Source organism: Daucus carota, chromosome 9 (genome assembly GCF_001625215.2).
Source record: "Daucus carota subsp. sativus chromosome 9, DH1 v3.0, whole genome shotgun sequence".
Taxonomy (NCBI): domain Eukaryota; kingdom Viridiplantae; phylum Streptophyta; class Magnoliopsida; order Apiales; family Apiaceae; genus Daucus; species Daucus carota.
In genome coordinates, this window is record NC_030389.2 from 924,654 (window position 1) to 942,008 (window position 17,355).

At 36.0% G+C, this 17,355-nt stretch overlaps 4 protein-coding genes across 5 annotated transcripts; 2 read left to right on the top strand and 2 right to left on the bottom strand.

Moving 5' to 3' along the window:
* Positions 1-459: 459 nt before the first annotated feature.
* On the bottom strand, positions 460-3,063 carry LOC108203148 (CASP-like protein 5C1). The gene is made up of 3 exons (XM_017371908.2): positions 1,753-3,063; positions 987-1,125; positions 460-896 (listed from the first exon to the last, which is right to left on the bottom strand). The coding sequence occupies exons 1-3, from the start codon at positions 1,923-1,925 to the stop codon at positions 702-704; spliced, it is 507 nt and encodes a 168-aa protein (XP_017227397.1). The 5' UTR covers positions 1,926-3,063; the 3' UTR covers positions 460-701.
* Positions 3,064-4,351: 1,288 nt separating this feature from the next.
* On the top strand, positions 4,352-6,180 carry LOC108203146 (RING-H2 finger protein ATL65). Its single transcript, XM_017371907.2, has one exon. It carries the CDS (start codon positions 4,469-4,471, stop codon positions 5,762-5,764), a length of 1,296 nt encoding a protein of 431 aa, XP_017227396.1. The 5' UTR covers positions 4,352-4,468; the 3' UTR covers positions 5,765-6,180.
* A 2,947-nt stretch (positions 6,181-9,127) lies between these two features.
* LOC108200640 (cold-regulated 413 plasma membrane protein 1) lies at positions 9,128-10,666 on the bottom strand. Its single transcript, XM_017368860.2, has 4 exons — positions 10,270-10,666; positions 9,894-10,001; positions 9,751-9,821; positions 9,128-9,481 (listed from the first exon to the last, which is right to left on the bottom strand). Exons 1-4 carry the CDS (start codon positions 10,443-10,445, stop codon positions 9,228-9,230), a joined length of 609 nt encoding a protein of 202 aa, XP_017224349.1. The 5' UTR covers positions 10,446-10,666; the 3' UTR covers positions 9,128-9,227.
* Positions 10,667-12,867: 2,201 nt separating this feature from the next.
* Positions 12,868-17,355, top strand: LOC108200280 (extra-large guanine nucleotide-binding protein 1). Of its 2 annotated transcripts, XM_017368381.2 has the most exons (9): positions 12,868-13,051; positions 13,274-14,391; positions 14,475-14,612; positions 14,743-14,847; positions 14,946-15,122; positions 15,324-15,498; positions 15,671-15,918; positions 16,039-16,202; positions 16,320-17,355. In XM_017368381.2, exons 2-9 carry the CDS (start codon positions 13,381-13,383, stop codon positions 16,906-16,908), a joined length of 2,607 nt encoding a protein of 868 aa, XP_017223870.1. In that variant the 5' UTR covers positions 12,868-13,051; positions 13,274-13,380; the 3' UTR covers positions 16,909-17,355. The 2 variants fall into 2 exon arrangements, with proteins under 2 accessions (XP_017223870.1, XP_017223868.1); XM_017368379.2 differs by having other exon boundaries at positions 12,868-14,391.

Below are 17,355 nucleotides of genomic sequence, written 5' to 3' on the forward strand. Positions count from 1 at the left end.
TCATCTTCTTTGCTCTTAATTTGTCTTGTATGAGTACAATTGTGTACAGGAACATAAGGAATAACAAAAAGAGTGAATGTTAACAAGCAGTGTAATGCCTGTTAACATCCAGTCATTTGATGCTGTGTATTTGCAAGATGGGAAATTAAAGAAAAGTGAATAATGAATATGGCACCATATTCTGCTTCCTTTTTCTCCCCACTTGGCTTTATCTCAGTACTGTACTTTTATAAACAGTGTTATCAAATTATCCGAAAAAACAGTGTTTATATCCACTGTCATATTCTCAGGCTCGAAAAAATTGATGCAGAATACTATTTAAGTGCAGAAGTTTGAGGTGTTCTCGCGACATTGTGTCTGCATCAAAGGAAGAAGTGAAACTCGGTTTCCAGTCTAATCTTATTCTTAGCTTTCTTACCATACTCTCGGCTGCTTATAGGATCAATGTTAGCCAAATCGTGATGAGAACAGATAAATTGATTTATTATATTCAACCAGATGCAACTTTTCTTGTCATATGTATACAGAAGAATGCTTCTGCTAGAAGACATGATTATGAAACAAAACTTGGTAGTTTGTACTTTCTAATACCAAAATCTCAACTACATCTATACACATACAAGATTTAATGAAGGTGGCTATAAATTATAATATGTATTGTAATACTATCCTTAAATCTGTACACTCATAACAATGGCAGGTCAAATGTGGGGAAGCAGCCAGAGATTGAAAAGAGACGAAGCCAACGAAAGGGACCACGAGAGGAAGGCCATGGTAGCAGATAGCTGATATCTGCTGCAAACTTTTGAAGGGCAATATGGTGCATCTGCTTTCATCAGAAGATCAGCTACGCTAGCTGTTGAGCAGGCTCCAGCAAGCGTGAGAATTGACAAAACCTGTCAAAATAATTAAAACTTCAAATTTTAGAATATGACCTATGCTGAGAAAATATCAGAAGTCTGTGATCAGGGAGTAACTTAACTTACAGTATCGCCTATAATGATCATCACTAGTATTGCCATTCCGGATCGACGTATAGGGCATTTAACCAGGACAGAGTATCCATCAATCAGGGCCAAAGTAAAACTCCACGGGATCACCAATCCCATGATTGTTACCAAAAAGCTGTGAAATGAGCAAAATGTATAGAAGATTTGTGTTCAGAAAATGTACTATGGACAACAGGAAATTGTTGCAGCAATGCAAGATTGTCCATCATCAAGTGATATCAAAATTACCAATACTCGTGTTGCAGGAGCATTGTAGTAAGACCTTTTTACATCAAAGCTCTCGTTTTCTTGTTTTTTAACACTAACCCTTCAAGTTTATGACAATGCCTAAGAGGTTATTGAGTAATAAAAAGGGTTCTACATTCTGACATGCTGAACTTTTTCACCGGAATGATAATTTCTTTATACCTCTCAACCGCGGAGATGTGTATCTACAACTAGGTGTTGAGTTCTACAGATGATATGTGTATGGAATGATTTAATAAATTACATACTCTAAGATAACTCTAAGATAAGACTGCAAAATTCTATCACATAAAGCTTTAAGAGCACTAGATCAGAAGAGAACTGCCATGTACAGAATTCACATAAAGTTGCAGGAATTTGATGCATAGGAGCCTGTGGTCTATGGACATCTACGCACTTGAGTAGGAGATAATCCGACATTGATCACAGTATCAGTCACCAGAATTGCAAATAAGAGAACTACAGAAACTTTACGAGGATAAGATATGAAAATTACCAGAAAGAGGTATAACTGTAGAATGGAACACCAAGGGACATGAAGAGAAGAGAAGCAGAAGAGAAGATGGTTTGGCCCAGTCTCAAAGCTAAGCTAGCACTGGTTCCAACAGAGCCTGGTACTTCATCCATGGCCATTCTGAGTTTTTCGATTGTTATTCTGTACTGGCACATCCTTATCTGATCATCTTTTTTCTTGACTTCTGATCACTCAAGCAACTATCCATCAAGCTGATCATAATATTTCACAAATTTTCAAGCAACCAAGAATATAATAAATGTCTGTGTGTCTGCGAGCAATGAATGTAAACGAAAAACGGAAGACAGAGTGTATTTGATTTATATCTACAGTCTAGTTGTTTTGCTGGAGATATTTGGCAGGGAAGAAAGAACTTGTGATCACTTTTACTTTGTTCAAACTCAGGCTTTGTAGGCTTCCCTTACTTTTAACAAGCAATATAAGACCAAATATATAGTCACTGCTTTGCTTTTGTTTAAAAGTGTTATTGACTGAATGAGTCTGAATATTGTGAAAAAGAGAAAACTAGAGTGTTTACGGACTCAACCTCTCTCCTTCACGGATTAAGGTAAGTTCTGCGTACATCTAAATCTCACTAACGCTACTTAAGTGAAATACTAGAATATATTTCATTTTTTCATATTTGGTTAATTCAAAAAAATGAAATTGACCTAAAATAACAGTCTTCCATTCAGCATCTTTAAGCTCCTTACAATTTTGGCAGTTGATATGCACCATTCAAAAAGGGCCCCTCAATAAACTGAGTTTGATTGATGCAACCCAAGAGATTAATTAATCAACCTACACATCAAAGCATTATCTCATAATTCACTAATGGCTGCTTGTGTGACTCCCATACAATTCAATCCTATAATCATTATGATTAGCATATATACTCCCAACCATAAAGTTAAAGTTGCATTTCTTAGGTGTGTGGTTGTTGCTACATCTTTGTGAATGGCAATATTTTGTATTGCTCAAGGTAAAGTACCAAATATGACACACCAAAGAAAGATGAACAATGAGAAGATGACAACCAGTGCTTTTCAAGCAGTGCATTTGCTCCAGCTTTCACTTGCTACTGTTGAGGAATATTGAAGATCTGGTGGAGCTTAACTGCTCAAGAACCACTAGAAGAAAATATAACAGCAACCTAACATATGTTAACAGGTTCCGAAATTTAATGTGAAGCATAACTATGATTTCCGGACATCAAATTACTTGAGATTTGAAAATTTAGCTAGTTATTCATGAATTAGGGTTTAGATCATGCTGTCATATATACTCTTACGCCTTCCTTAGTCATTGATAAGCTATGTTACCCCCGACTCTTCATTTTGCCTCGAGTATCCGTGTCGGACACTTAACACTCGGACATGGCTATGGACAGTTTAGATGAAAGAGCATGTAATATTACCAATATATTGTATTTAAAATTCAGACAACACTTATGAAGGGAGCCAAATTGATGATCATAAACACTATATGTATCATTTAAGATAGCAGGTCTGGAAAACTAAGTTTACTTTCGATTTAAGGATTTAAGTAAATTTGCAGAAATATCCAAAAGCTGCAAATAGATTTCATGCATGACATTCTAAAAGGAAAGATTACTAGAATTCAGGTTCCATTTTCCAGGCATCTGCTTCTTTGCAAGAACACCTGCATACCAAACAGACATCTGCATTTTAATCAATCAACGACAAAAAACGCAAGAGTTACTAAACAAGTTCATGCCGAAGCAAAATGCCAAAATCTTACATATTATAAATTTTCAATTCTTTTAGCCTTTAGGTACACCAAAAGCCTCCATGAATCATAGTCAGTTCCATGTTTCAGCATAACTGTGAAATATATATGTAGCGAACCTAACACAGGAACAGGGAAAACCTGATCAGAGGTCCAGAACTCGAATCAATCTTTGAAGCTCGTCAGCACTAGCATAGTACTGCAATTTATAATCCAGCAGCCATATCACATTCAGAACACCGTGACCTAATTTTCCAAATTGAGGGCATTATTGTTAGCCGACAAAGTTCTCCAGAAACGCAGCAGAACACATAAATTACCTAAGCTAAAACCTGCTACACCAAGAATCTTCAATCAAATAAACTATTTCAGTTATGCTCCGGTGCTTAACTTTAACTGCATTAAACGCCATCACATCCTAATCAGGCGACGAGTTTCTAAATTTTCTCAGTTCAACTGTCAAGTATCTACTTACTGGTTACTAGCACACGATTATAGCAAACAGATTAATCTTAACCGAACAATTAAGGCTGAATTATCATCTACAACGACAGAATGATGTCTGAAACCCTAAATTCGAAGCTGTTTCATATCTTCTTCTTTATCAGACTTCTACACAAACATTTATTCTGACACACAAAACTCAAACTAAAGATTATGTGCATGCAAGAACATATTATGACATGGAATACAGATAAATTTGGGCCCCCGAAAACATATCTGGGCCGGATTCTTCTACCATACCAATCAGCCCAAATTAAGATCACTACTGTAATGAACACAAGTAACACAACTAAAACAACAAACTCACTCTCCAACTCCCAAGCTCAGTTCTTTCTTAATACACACAATTTGACCAGACCCCAACCAATCACCGACCTCCACGTGTACACTCCACTACAAACTCCCACACTGACCAAAAGTCAAACTTCATTACTTCACACATCACATGTCAATCTCTCAAGTCTCAAGCCTCAACTCAGCTTCACTTCCATTTCATTACAAACTCAACTCACTCCCCTCCCTTGTCCTAACCCCTCTAAACCCCTCAAACATGTTCCCAACATCCCCCTCCCCTTCCCCCAGTCCACAAAAAACTCGGAACTCCGACATTAGTACGATATTGTCCGCTCCGTCCCCATCTCCTTCCCCCTTCCCCTCACAAATCCAATCACAATCCGCCACATCATCACAAGCCGTGAAATTCACACCACCACTAATCGCAATGGTAGCCATCGTCGCCACCGCCTTCCTCCTCATCACCTACTCCCGCCTCCTCTTCCGAAAATTCCTCCACCTCCGCGCCAAATTCCGCCGCTACCGCCGCCGCCGCCGCCTCATCACCTCATACAACCCCTCCTCCGCCGGCGACATCGCCGCCGAATCCCCGCCCTACATCTCCGATCACATCGAAAACTACCAAATCTTCTCGCCTTACGGCCTCGATGACTCGACGATCAAAACAATCCCCCTCACAATATACACTCGCAAGAGCATTTCACACGAATGCGCCGTGTGCTTGCTCGAATTCGAAGAAAGCGAATACATACGCACGCTGCCCGTTTGCAACCACACATTTCACGTCGATTGTATCGACATTTGGCTCCGATCACACGCCAATTGTCCGCTCTGCCGAACCGGAATTTTCCGGCCGAGCTCGCCTTTTATCCCCGTAATGGCGTCGAGAATCCGGCCGAGCCTCGACGAAATAATCCTCGAAAGCACCATTCTAGAAACCTTAACCGAAACTCCGCCTCATTACGACACCACTGCCGATGAAATCACCGTTGATTTATCAGAAGACCGGTTAATTCGGCGTAATTTTCTGCTCAAGAGGTCGTATTCTTTCGGTTTCGAACGGAATTTAGGTTCCGAGAGATTACTAAACGAGCCTGCCATGACTTCTCCGTGGCGGTACCGGAGAAGTGGAGGCTTCTGGAGCACTAAACGTCCTTCGCCATTTAGTACCTTAACAAAACACCGCGTGTTTTCATTAAGGTACTATCGGGGAATGAAATCCCCGTTCTTCCGCCAGAAAGGCGTCTCAGGTCTTTCTGGCGGAAGCTTCCCAATGTCCGAGTCAAGGTACGGTTGCGGGAGCTCGCGAAGGCGAAAGTCCTTCGCGAGCCCCATGTTCATAAGATCATCAGAAAGAAGAACAGTCCTATCCTCATCCTCAGAGTCTCGGTTACGGAGCGGTGATCCCGAGGCACTATTATCACCGGACCGATACAATCGTCGTTAAAAAATATTATATATGACACGTGACATTCGGAATCCAGTCCGGGAGCATTAAATGATTGAGCTGATCGGAGCAAGATGTTAGGTGAGAGGGGGAGGGAGTAATTAATGGAGAAGCAGAGGGGTGCATGTGAGAATTAATGGCTGCAGCTCAGCAAATTAAATTGAAGCGGCATTTATTAAATTGGAGACAGCTTCTTCAGGGATTGTACACTGCAGTAAGTGATATTTTTACACAGTTCATATTTGTATGTATAGTATATATGGGACTGATGAAGTGCAAACGTTTATGCTATTTACAAACTTGTGCCAGATAGATGTTTGCTCTTGATCAGTTCTTTATGGGATGTAGAATCAGACTCTGTTATCATAATTTATAACTTCAAAATTATATACATTTGTTTTTATTTGGCACATTTATATCATAACTGACTCAGTCTGTTCTTATGCTATTTTTTGTTATTGTTGTAATTTTGTTGTATCAAAATTTTTGTTCAAAAGGTATTTTGTATAGCGCGATCTCTATAGGTTTTGCATGCCTAGCTCGATAAAAACTCGTTGATTTTTGTTGTTGTCTATGATTTTTATCGATATATTTTGAAAGCCTAGCTCGATAAAATTTGTTGTTTTTATATTATTATTTATAATTTTGTTGTATCAAGATTTTTATTCAGAAAGTATATATGTAAAGGCTCGAAAAAAATTTGAAATAGAATCTAAAAATCTGCTTAATTTGATCTTTTTACGGTTCGAATAGGGATGTAATATTGTTGTTACTTGTCTTTATCTGGTTTTTTTATCGTTTAATCTGATTTTTTGTCAAATTTCATTTGTTTGCTGATTATTATTGAGCGGTTTCTATAATTTGGTAAAAAGCAAGCTGAATTCTTATTGACCGGTTTCTCCAATTTGGTCTTATTGACCGGTTTATCGCTGTTGATGATAAGACCGTCACTGATGACGAATTGAAGATTGCATAAAAATTCGGTATTTATTTTCGAGAGTTTGGACAAGACTTAGTAGGTGTAATTCATAAATGCTGAAACAGAGATAGTAGTCTGTTATTTGAACATGGTTTTGGCACACAAGCTGTTTAGCACCACTGTATACATGTCACCTTATCTTCTCATCCCGGTGTCAGAACAAAATTTATCTGCAGCCGTAGCCTGAAGATACTAATTTGTAAGGTATATAAGCCTACAAAAAACAAGTTCGTTGGGTCGAAAGTCGAGAACAAAGACTTATTTTCGGATAAAAATATACATTTTTATTATTTTTAAAAATAAATTCTTATTTATGAAAAATAAAAAATTACACACATTCTATATTTCAGTTCTGACTTTATTAACAAGATAATCAAATGTCTAATTATTGACGAGATAATCAAGTGTCTAATTATTTGTCGTTATTGGGACATTTTTTAAATTATTTATGGGGACAGGAGAGCTGTGTACGATGGTTTGAGATTTTTTGCTTGAAATACAGCGATAGACATGTAGATTGATGTGCATGCATGGGCCTAGCAAAGCACTAACGGAGCGAGAGCTGAATCATTTCTGCTTTATTTTATACTTTTGGTTCAATCTTGGGGATAATAATCATTCATTTTTGTTTTTCTATGCCCAACTTTAGCGGCTGGAAAATTCTAATGACTCGCAACATTCTTTGACTAATTGTACCCTTGCTTCCAGCATTTTTTATTTCTAACACGGATAGTAACATGTATTTAATATTTAATTTTATAAATTGTTTTTAAATTAATTAATTTAGTTTGAATTTTTAATAACACGGATTAAAAGAATTAAATTTAATTTGAGATGACATAATTTTGTAAAAAGGAGTTGAAAAATAAAAAAGTTCATATTTTTAATATTTTTTTGACTAGAATTTATTTTATGAAGGTGATGTGGAATATGAGGGAGGTGAAGTTGTTGAGTGGGCTTTGTGGCCCACGACGGCCATCTACTTGTTGCACTATGAGTGGGAACAGGAAATTTTAGTACATGGGCCCAACTAAAAATATCATCTTACAATAATAGTATAAATTTTACGAAGATGTCTGCCAATGTGAAATCGTGTTTCCTATGTTTCACCTTCTTCCCAGAAAACAGATGTTGTAAATCTGTAGATCTTGGTGTCTTCTGGCTACTGAGTGTGTATACATTTCTAATGTGATTGTAATTCTACAAATACCATTCACATCTAGCCACAAAGAAAGTTTTAGTACTACTGTGTTGGCTTCCAATATCACGTTATCAATTATTAATGTCAGGATGAATGATGATATGAATAGATGATCTCGAATATTTTTTCATTAACGTCGCGTTGTGTAGCGTTTTGGATATTGATAAGAAAAAAAATCACACTGTTGGAGGGGTTAAAAACGCTACTCCGTGTAGTGTTTTGGATAATAATAAAAAACGTTATATTATTACTGGGATTAAAAAAAGTTATTTCGTATAGCATTTTGTTGGGTTAAATAAAAAAGTGCTACACGATCCAGTGTTTTCTTCCAAAATTGAAAACGCTAAATTATCCGGTGTTGATAAATGGTATTTGAGACTTTTTTCACTAGTTCTTGGACATTATTTATGTGTTCCACAACAACCGCAATTTTTTTTCTTAAGATTATTCACTAGATATCGTAATTTTCTCATTTTAAATAAAATTATTCAACAATTCCACATTTTCAAATAAATATCCAACACATAATAAGAATCGGGTATCCTGACACAGTTACAACCACAGAAAACAAAAAAGCGACTATAGGGGTTAACGAAAGCCGTTTGACTTAGCTTAAAAGAAGTGACTTATTACTTAAAATAAAGAAGAGAATTATAAGTAATAAGCGAACTTAACTTATAAGTTATCAAAAATGTTTGGATAACTTCACTTATAAATCAATTGAGTGTTTGGTAATTTAAATTTATAAATTAGAAAAATAATTCAAATCATAAAAATACAAAAAACATTATTAATAAATAAAATTTATTACGTATTAAAATTTTAAAAACTTCATAAAAATACAAATCACAAAAAAAAAGCTCAAAAAAGGCTAGCATTTGTAACTTCCAACTTCTAGCTCCGAAACGCTGAGAAGCCCCTTCCGACTTCTGCAGCCAAACGCCAACAAAGAAGCTGAACTCAACTTTTATATAAAAAAAAGTGGGAAGTGGGTGTTCCCAAACACCCACGAAGTTTTTTTTGCCTAAACTTACGAATGTCATTGTTTGGCTAGTACAATAATTAGAAGTCCATGGATCATGGATAGCTCGTACGACCATATATAATGCTGGTCAGAGTAATTGTAAAACAACAGCATGCTGTTACAGACTTTCAATAATGAATCAGAACAATGAACATAGAGTAACAAACAGAAATCAGCTCAAGCTGTTGATTTATTACACTCAAGCAAACAACACTATAAACATACAAACATATAGCAAGCTGCAAACAAAACAAGACATCTATAGGAGTATGAGTACTAGAGACCAGACTGGATACACCAGCAAAAGAATAATGCCAACCGAGTTTGAAACGCCATGGCTCTTCGTGAATGAGTTCCTGAATCCTCCAGATGCGCGTATGTGTTCTTGCAACAAGTAACACCCGATGCCAAGGCATATCGCTACGCCAATCCAGTCGTTTCTTATGGTATCTGCAAGGAAGCTAGGCGACACTACTAGAATAAGGATCAACGCGCCAGGCATTTCCAGATGTTCTGCATTTAAATTTACGATATTCATCAGAGATGCCAAGTAATTCCTTGTTTGTATTGTAACAGGTATAAGAATGTTATATTAAGTATGACAAATTGAAAAAAATAAAAATTCAAACATAAGAAAAAAAATTCTGGATCCGTCACTGCATAACACAATGAACTATCATCCTGATTTTATTGTGACAACGTCGAATCAGTAATTAATACTTATAAAACGTTGTAGCATAAGAATAATTTAACAAATTATGATTTTTGGACAAGGATCATACTCGGGACATGATCAGGAAAGAACAGGCGCAGTACTACTGCAACAAAAGCAATCCATTTACCGAATTCTCCCCTGCATCTCAAATTAAGAAACTTTAATCGAAGAACTAATCGAATTCACCGAGAAAAATCGAAGGATGATCACCTGAACAAGTTGAAGAGTATCGAAGGAAGAGTCAAGAATATGTAAGGGACTAGAAGTGCTGTCAGAATCTTGGTTCTCCAGTTGGTTCTATCCAGGATCAACAGATAACTACAGAACAACCAGTATAAAATTTTGCTAAGTTATGTTTCCGATATCAAGATTATAAATTTGGAAATGAAACAAGTAAATTCTATGATCAAACACATGATACTAATAAGTATAGTTACAATTATACAAATATTAAAAGCTCAAACCAATCTGAGAAAGCACAGATGATCAACACTAAAATTAAGAGGGAGAGAGGGAGAGAGAGAGAGAGAGAGAGAGAGAGAGAGAGGGAGGGAGAGATCCACAGAATGCAAGTGTAAGATCTTACATAGCTGCAAAAGAGGCAACCCATGCCAGAAAAGAGGTTCCAAATCCAAGCCCACCAAGCGTAACAGCATGATTAGCTAGTTTTTTAGCAACTTCACCAAGTTCTTTAAAATCAGAACTCAGAACTTCACTGGCCATTGTATCAGTCTTCATTGCAATAAAACCTCTCTGCTTCATGACCTTTTCTTGTTCAATTGACAACTCCAAGAAACTTCTTATAGCCTCTGATCAAATCTTTATCCACTTGTTTTGTTATATAATATAGTTCTAAAGATATGATCTTGACATATTTTTCAATTTCTTAATTTAAAATCAATCAAGCTGGATCATGAGTTGTTAAATTATAGAATAGAGTTTGGCCTGCTCATTTTGGCTGTAATGATGCATTAGCCACGTGTACTCTATAATTAACAGGTAGAGATTAGATTTGACTTAGCAATCATGCTCTGCCACTTGTAAATTAAGTTAGTTCCGTGTGGTAGTGTATAGATTGCCTTTCCTTTTTTTTCTTTTTTTAATATTATATTTAAACGAGGTGACCAAGTGAGGCAGTTAGCTACGTAATTAAGAATTCGTAAAATAATTGATCCTACGGAATATTTTGCCGTTTCATTTTTATTGGTTGAATCATTTTACTTAAGAATTTATATAAAATTACCCCTTATCAGTCAATCACCCATGTATTTTTATTCCACCGTTTTGAATATCTCTAACCACTTGTATCATTATTGAAGTTTTCAGAGAAAACGGAGAAAAAGTAACGAAATTGATAGTTTGTTTTCTAGATTTATCATTTTCTTATATAAATTATAATTCATGTCAAATGGTAATTCTACAAGTATTGTTGATACATCTGTTGATGACCTCCGCTCTATCTTACTTTTTTTTTTGTTAGTAAGAACTTCAATTTTCTTACTTAAGTAATAGTATCCTGAAGTTGTGTCTTAGAGAGTAAAATTTAAGGTATTTGAGAAAATATTGTAATTCAACAGTCCCGTTGCATCTTAAAATATTAGAACACAATATCTGTCTCATTTTTGAGACACTATCACACTTGTCTTAAACTATTTCAATTCATAGAATATTCACTTCCCTCTCTTTTTACACTTATCTTAAATATAGTTTTATTCAAATATATTAATATTTAAATATTAGAGCATGAGGATAAGACATGTTCTTGAAGTAGATGTACTTGTATAGTGTCTTAAATCACTGCGACGTAATATTTTATTACATATTTAAGACTTATACTAGGACCTTGTCAGACTTGAGTTAAGCTGTTAACGAATAAGTTAAAAGTTGAACCAGTTTAGTTATGTTGTGATCAATTTTGAGCTTGAATAGAATTATTTTTTCGTTAAGATGTTCGAGACGTGTGAAGTATTATTAGTGTTCGATTCGACTCGTTAAAGTCGAACTCGATTTTTCAATTGTTAATGTGTAAAAAAATATGTATAATGTAATATAATTTTTATTATCTTTTTGATATTTTCCTAATATTATTAAAATAACTAGATCTTAACACCCTTACGGTTAAATTGTCAAGAAATTTTTTGGAAAGAGATATAATATCAATTCAGAGACCAGCCGTGTTTAAAGTAATAAAAATATAACTAGCTAACTATTAAAATTTCACATTAAATATACTTTATTTTTTAATATTATTATGACATCACAAAATAAGTAGATTATAACATCCTTGCGGTTGAATCATAAAGAAATTTTTTGAAAAAATAAAATAAAATATCAATTCAGGACCATACATGATACATGTTTTTAGGGGTAGTAGTTATTTTTGACTATTAAAATTTCACATTAAATATATTTTTATTTTTGATATTTTTGTAGTAACATTAAAATAAATATATCCCAACATTTGTGTTGTTGAATATTCAAGAAATATTTTAAATATTAAATGACTTTTTAAGAAAAGATAAATTTTTACGAACTACTCGACTCGACTGGAACTCGAATTGTTCGTGAAGAACTCGAACTCGATTCGGTTTTTAACGAAGTTAAGTTCCAACAACAAATCTTGTTAATAAATTTTATAATCAAACTCGACTTGCTAAATAAAAATTTGAGCTCGATAAATAAAAACTAGACTCAACTCGGCTAAGTTCGTCTACGATCCTCGAAAATAATCATTCAAATAATCTTTTAGTATTGACCGCTCGAATCCAAACAAAAAATTAGGCAAATAAATTATCAAACGGTCATGACGAAATTCATATCATCAACTCTCAAATTTGATATCCTTTGCAATTTTTCTTTCTCAAATATCTGATTTTCAACTTCACGAGAAGAAGGCTACTCTATTTTTTTTAATTGAAGAATAGTAGTTGCACCTCGACATAGATGGTGACCAGCACACAGCTTCCTGTTACAATGATTTTTTATATTTAGCGTGTATAAAATTTTCTGGATTTTTTGAAAAATATCGAAATATAGAATAAAAATCCTCGAATTATCTGAGTCGGCCACCCAGTTAAGTAATCATTACATGATCAACATCAACTTATGACTTCGTCATGCATTTGCGAAGTCACACTGACTTTCCTAGTAAAAATCAAAATCTAGTACGCGTTTTGACGTTGAAGAATTAGTCATTGCCCCCCTCACCAAAGTCTTTTCAAGTCTTCTCTTCAAGTCTCACGTTCTTTTACTTTCATGGTATCTTTAATCATAACAAGAGTGATCACTCTTATTCTTTCATTTGTTTTTTATGTGCAATTTTGATCTAATTGTTGTACATGCATGAAAGTAATCTTGGGTTTCAATTGGTAAGTGATCAAGTACTAGATGATTCTTTTTTTCCTTGTATATATAATTGAATACACTCTCGCTTGTCTTATACTCCGTTTGTCCCATTTATTTATATACGTTTCTTTTCAACTGCTCGACACGCATTTTAATGCTCTTATAAAATATAGTTCTGTAACTTATTTTTGAGTTCTCGATGTTTGGTTAAAGCTGTTGATATTAGATTTTTTTGTTTACCGGAGATAGAATAGACAGGAAGGTGGTTTTTGTTGATTCAGTATGAAGGCTGTTTTCTGATGGGGTTTAGGATTATATTTTTGAAATCGAAAATTTGGATTGAAGTTCTGTAATGGCTAGTGTTTTTAAAAGATTTGTCCCGGAGAAACGGTTAGGTTCTGATGTTGATGATGAGTACAATTCGGAGTACTCTTTTGCGACAGAGTACACTGGCCCTCTTGTTAGTTATGATGTTCCTTGTGTAGCCCCGGTGCACGTTGATCGAATTCCGATAGCAGCTAGTATAGCCACACCTGATAGGACTAAGAATATGGCACTTCCAGTTGTTCAACCTGTTGCAAGGGTTGATTCTGGGAAGTTGTCAAAGAAGTCGAAAAAGGGGTTATTAGGAGATGCTTCTTCGATGTCAGTTACCCATTCGAATGAACTTGATGTTGCTCGTGTACTCGATGTTTCTAAGAGGCATAGGACAGATTTTAGAGTGGTTAATGTGCTTGATACATCGGGTGAGTTAGAGTTTTTGGAGACTGAGGAATGCATCCACCGCAATTTGAATAGATGTGCTAGTTCTGGTACTTTGGGGTTTTCTGGGAGTCATGAGACTTCCTGTGAGCTGTCAGAAAGCTCGGGTATGGAGTCCTTACATGAGGATAAATATAACGGTGCTTCCTTTAAGGGCCATGAACAGGAAGCGGTGAAATGTACAGTGAGGAAAGGGTCATGTCATCGATGCCTTGTTAAAATTAGGTTCAGGGAGAAGGAAGTTTGCATAGTCTGCAGCGCAAAGTATTGCTCTAGTTGTGTACTAAGAGCAATGGGGTCAATGCCAGAAGGAAGAAAATGCATTACTTGCATTGGTTGTAGAATAGACGAGTCCAAGCGATCTACCCTTGGAAAAAGTTCTAGGATGCTTAGGCGTCTGCTCACTGATTCGAGAGCTAAAGAGATCATGAGCCATGAGATATCATGTGCAGTGAATCAAATACCACCTGAACTTGTCATTGTGAACGGGAAGCCTCTCTGTCACGAAGAGCTAGTTCAATTGCTTGGCTGTCCAAATCCCCCCAGAAAGCTAAAGCCCAGAAAGTATTGGTATGACAAGCAATCTGGACTTTGGGGCATGGTAAGAAGTTGGTCCTTAAGTTACTTTTCTATAAATCATAGTTGCTATCAGTTGTTATCTTACATTTAAGCTTAATCAAACAGGAAGGAGAGAAACCTTGCCAGATTATTACTCCACAACTGGCTGTTGGCGATCCCATCATGAAAAATGCGAGCAATGGGAACACAAATATCTTGGTTAATAATCGGGAAATTACCAAACCTGAGCTCTGGATAATGCAGGTTTGTTTTCTCAAGTGAATAAACACATCAGTCTTTTCTCCCTTTCCTCTCTTTGTTTTCTTTCTTTCACAAAGGCAGGTTTCTATGTTGTCTATGATAATATGCTTGACCATTACGTTAAAATTTGTAGTTTGCAGGAATCCGTTGTGAAGGGCAGCCACACTTTTGGTGTAGCGCTGACGGTTCCTTCCAGGAAGAGGGACATGGGAATGTAAAGGAGCGAATATGGTTCAAGGTACATATTCTTGCAACGATCGTCATGCTAGTTCATCCTTAATCAACAATATTATGTTATCTATTCATTTATTGTAACCTTTAAAATTCTGTTTTTAGCCAAAAATCAAACTACTGTGTTCAGTCCTGTCATTGCCCATCCCGCCAGAATCTGCAAACTCTGATCAAGGGAAAGTTGACGATAAAGTTGTGTTTAGCACTCAAAAGAGAAACGAACCATATAAATTACTCATGGTTGGTTATGAAAAATCTGGCACGAGTACCATATTCAAACAGGTATGATTTCCTTCCGACAATATTGTGAACTTTGATGTTAAATTTAGTTTCAAAAGTTCCATTTAAGGTATCTATATCTCCATTTCTGTGAAAGTAGAAGCTCGTCTTTAGGAACTGTATCCTGTTTACGTCTCCATGTTTAAACTTTTATGGGAAAATAATTTCATGTTTTAAGCTTGTGATCTTATATTCATATTTCAGGCAAAACTTCTATACAAAATTCCTTTCACTGAAGATGAGCGGCAGAATATGAAAAACATCATTCAGAGCAACTTATACCGTTACATAGGTATTCTGCTCGAAGCACGTGAACAATTTGAAGAAGAAACTCTAAATGAAATGAGGATGAAATTCATTAATCAACCTGGTCTTTCAGGTACAAAAAGTATCAAATTCACTTATTTTCTTTGTTAACAGCATACTCGTGCACATAATTTCTCTCCTGCAAGTGGCTTGTAGTCAATTCTAGTCCATTATGATTAACCAAATTCCAGCTTAATATGTTTTCTTTTGTTGTTGATATAAGTGACTTGATTATAATTGTACAGATACAGCAGATATTAATCAGATTGACAAGGCAAACATTTACTCCATTGGTCCCAGGCTTAGAGGATTCTCTGATTGGTTACTCCAAATTATAATGTCTGGAAATTTGACAGCGGTTTTCCCTGCTTCCACTCGCGAGTATGCACCCTATGTGGAGGAACTCTGGAAGGATAAAGCCTTTCAAGCCACATTGGATCGAAGGAATGAGATACAAACGCTTCCTAGAGTTGCTAACTATTTCTTGAATCGGGTAAGCTCGTGATTTCTGTTCCTCAGTTATGCTTCGAGTTCTGTATGCTCAAGGTAACATAATATTAATAGACACATTGATGGTAACACTCAAATTTGACTTTTTTGTTTTCCAATCAAGGCTGTTGAGATCTCGTCAATGTACTACGAGCCTTCTGACATGGACATATTATATGCCGAGGGGATTGCTGCTTCAAACGGTATAGCTAGCATGGATTTTTCCTTCTCAAAGTCGAAAAAGGATAGCATCTTGGACTCTAATGATGAAGATGATCCCTTGATAAGGTTTAGTACTTTTTTATGCTTTACTCATTAAACCGATATCTTGCCTAAGCCGTTTAACCATTGAATTGTTAGTATACATCCTTGTTCCTTATCACAGCTTAATATGGTAAACTGCAGTTACCAACTTATGAGAGTTCATTCAAGCAACCTCGGCAAAAACTGCAAGTGGATGGAAATGTTTGAGGATATGGATCTAATTATATACTGTGTTTCCTTAACGGATTATGATGAGTACTGCTCTGATATCAACGGAGTTTCTACCAACAGAATGATGGAAAGTAAGAAGCTATTCGAGACCATAGTGACACATCCAATCTGTTCTCACAAAAACTTCCTTCTGGTGCTCAACAAATATGACCTCTTGGAAGAGAAAATTGAACAGGTTCCTCTTACTCGTTGTGAGTGGTTCCGCGACTTTAATCCTCTGATCAGCGGTCAACAGAGCAGCAGGAGCAGCAGCAGCAAGAATCCAGTTGCAACACTGGCTCAAAGTGCATTCCATTATATTGCGGGGAAATTTAAACGGCAGTTTCAGTCCTTGACCGGAAATAAATTGTATGTTTTTCGGGTTACAGGGCTCGAATCAGACAGTGTTGATGAAGCAATTAAATATGCAACAGAGATTTTGAAGTGGGAGAATGAAAAGCCAAACTTCAGTATGAATGACTGGTCATCTGGCAGCATTGAGGCTACCACTACTACATGATTGTAGGTACATTCCTTTTTCTAGTGTACTTGCCACAAAACTTGTAGAATCACAGATCAGAAATAACTTCTTACATATATATGTACAAAGAAGCTTATCATCAAGCTTACATATAAAATTTTGAAAATTTTACATAATTTTGGTCTGATACACATGTTCAAGTGTCGAGCGTCTGATAATTATAATGAGAGTCAAGGCAAAATAAAGAGTCGGGGCAACGGATGTTTACATATATTTTCTTTTTCATTACAAGCAAAGAAAACAACTGCATCACAAAGCTCACTCCTATACTTGCTACATACTCCACAAAACACACACATATCTACAAACATCTCGAAACCTCAGTAAATTCTGATCTGCAGCCAAGTATAGCTGGAGTTAGCACATACCACCAACCCTAGTTCTTGGTTTCAAGATGGTGCAAACCTGTCCATGATCATGAAAATG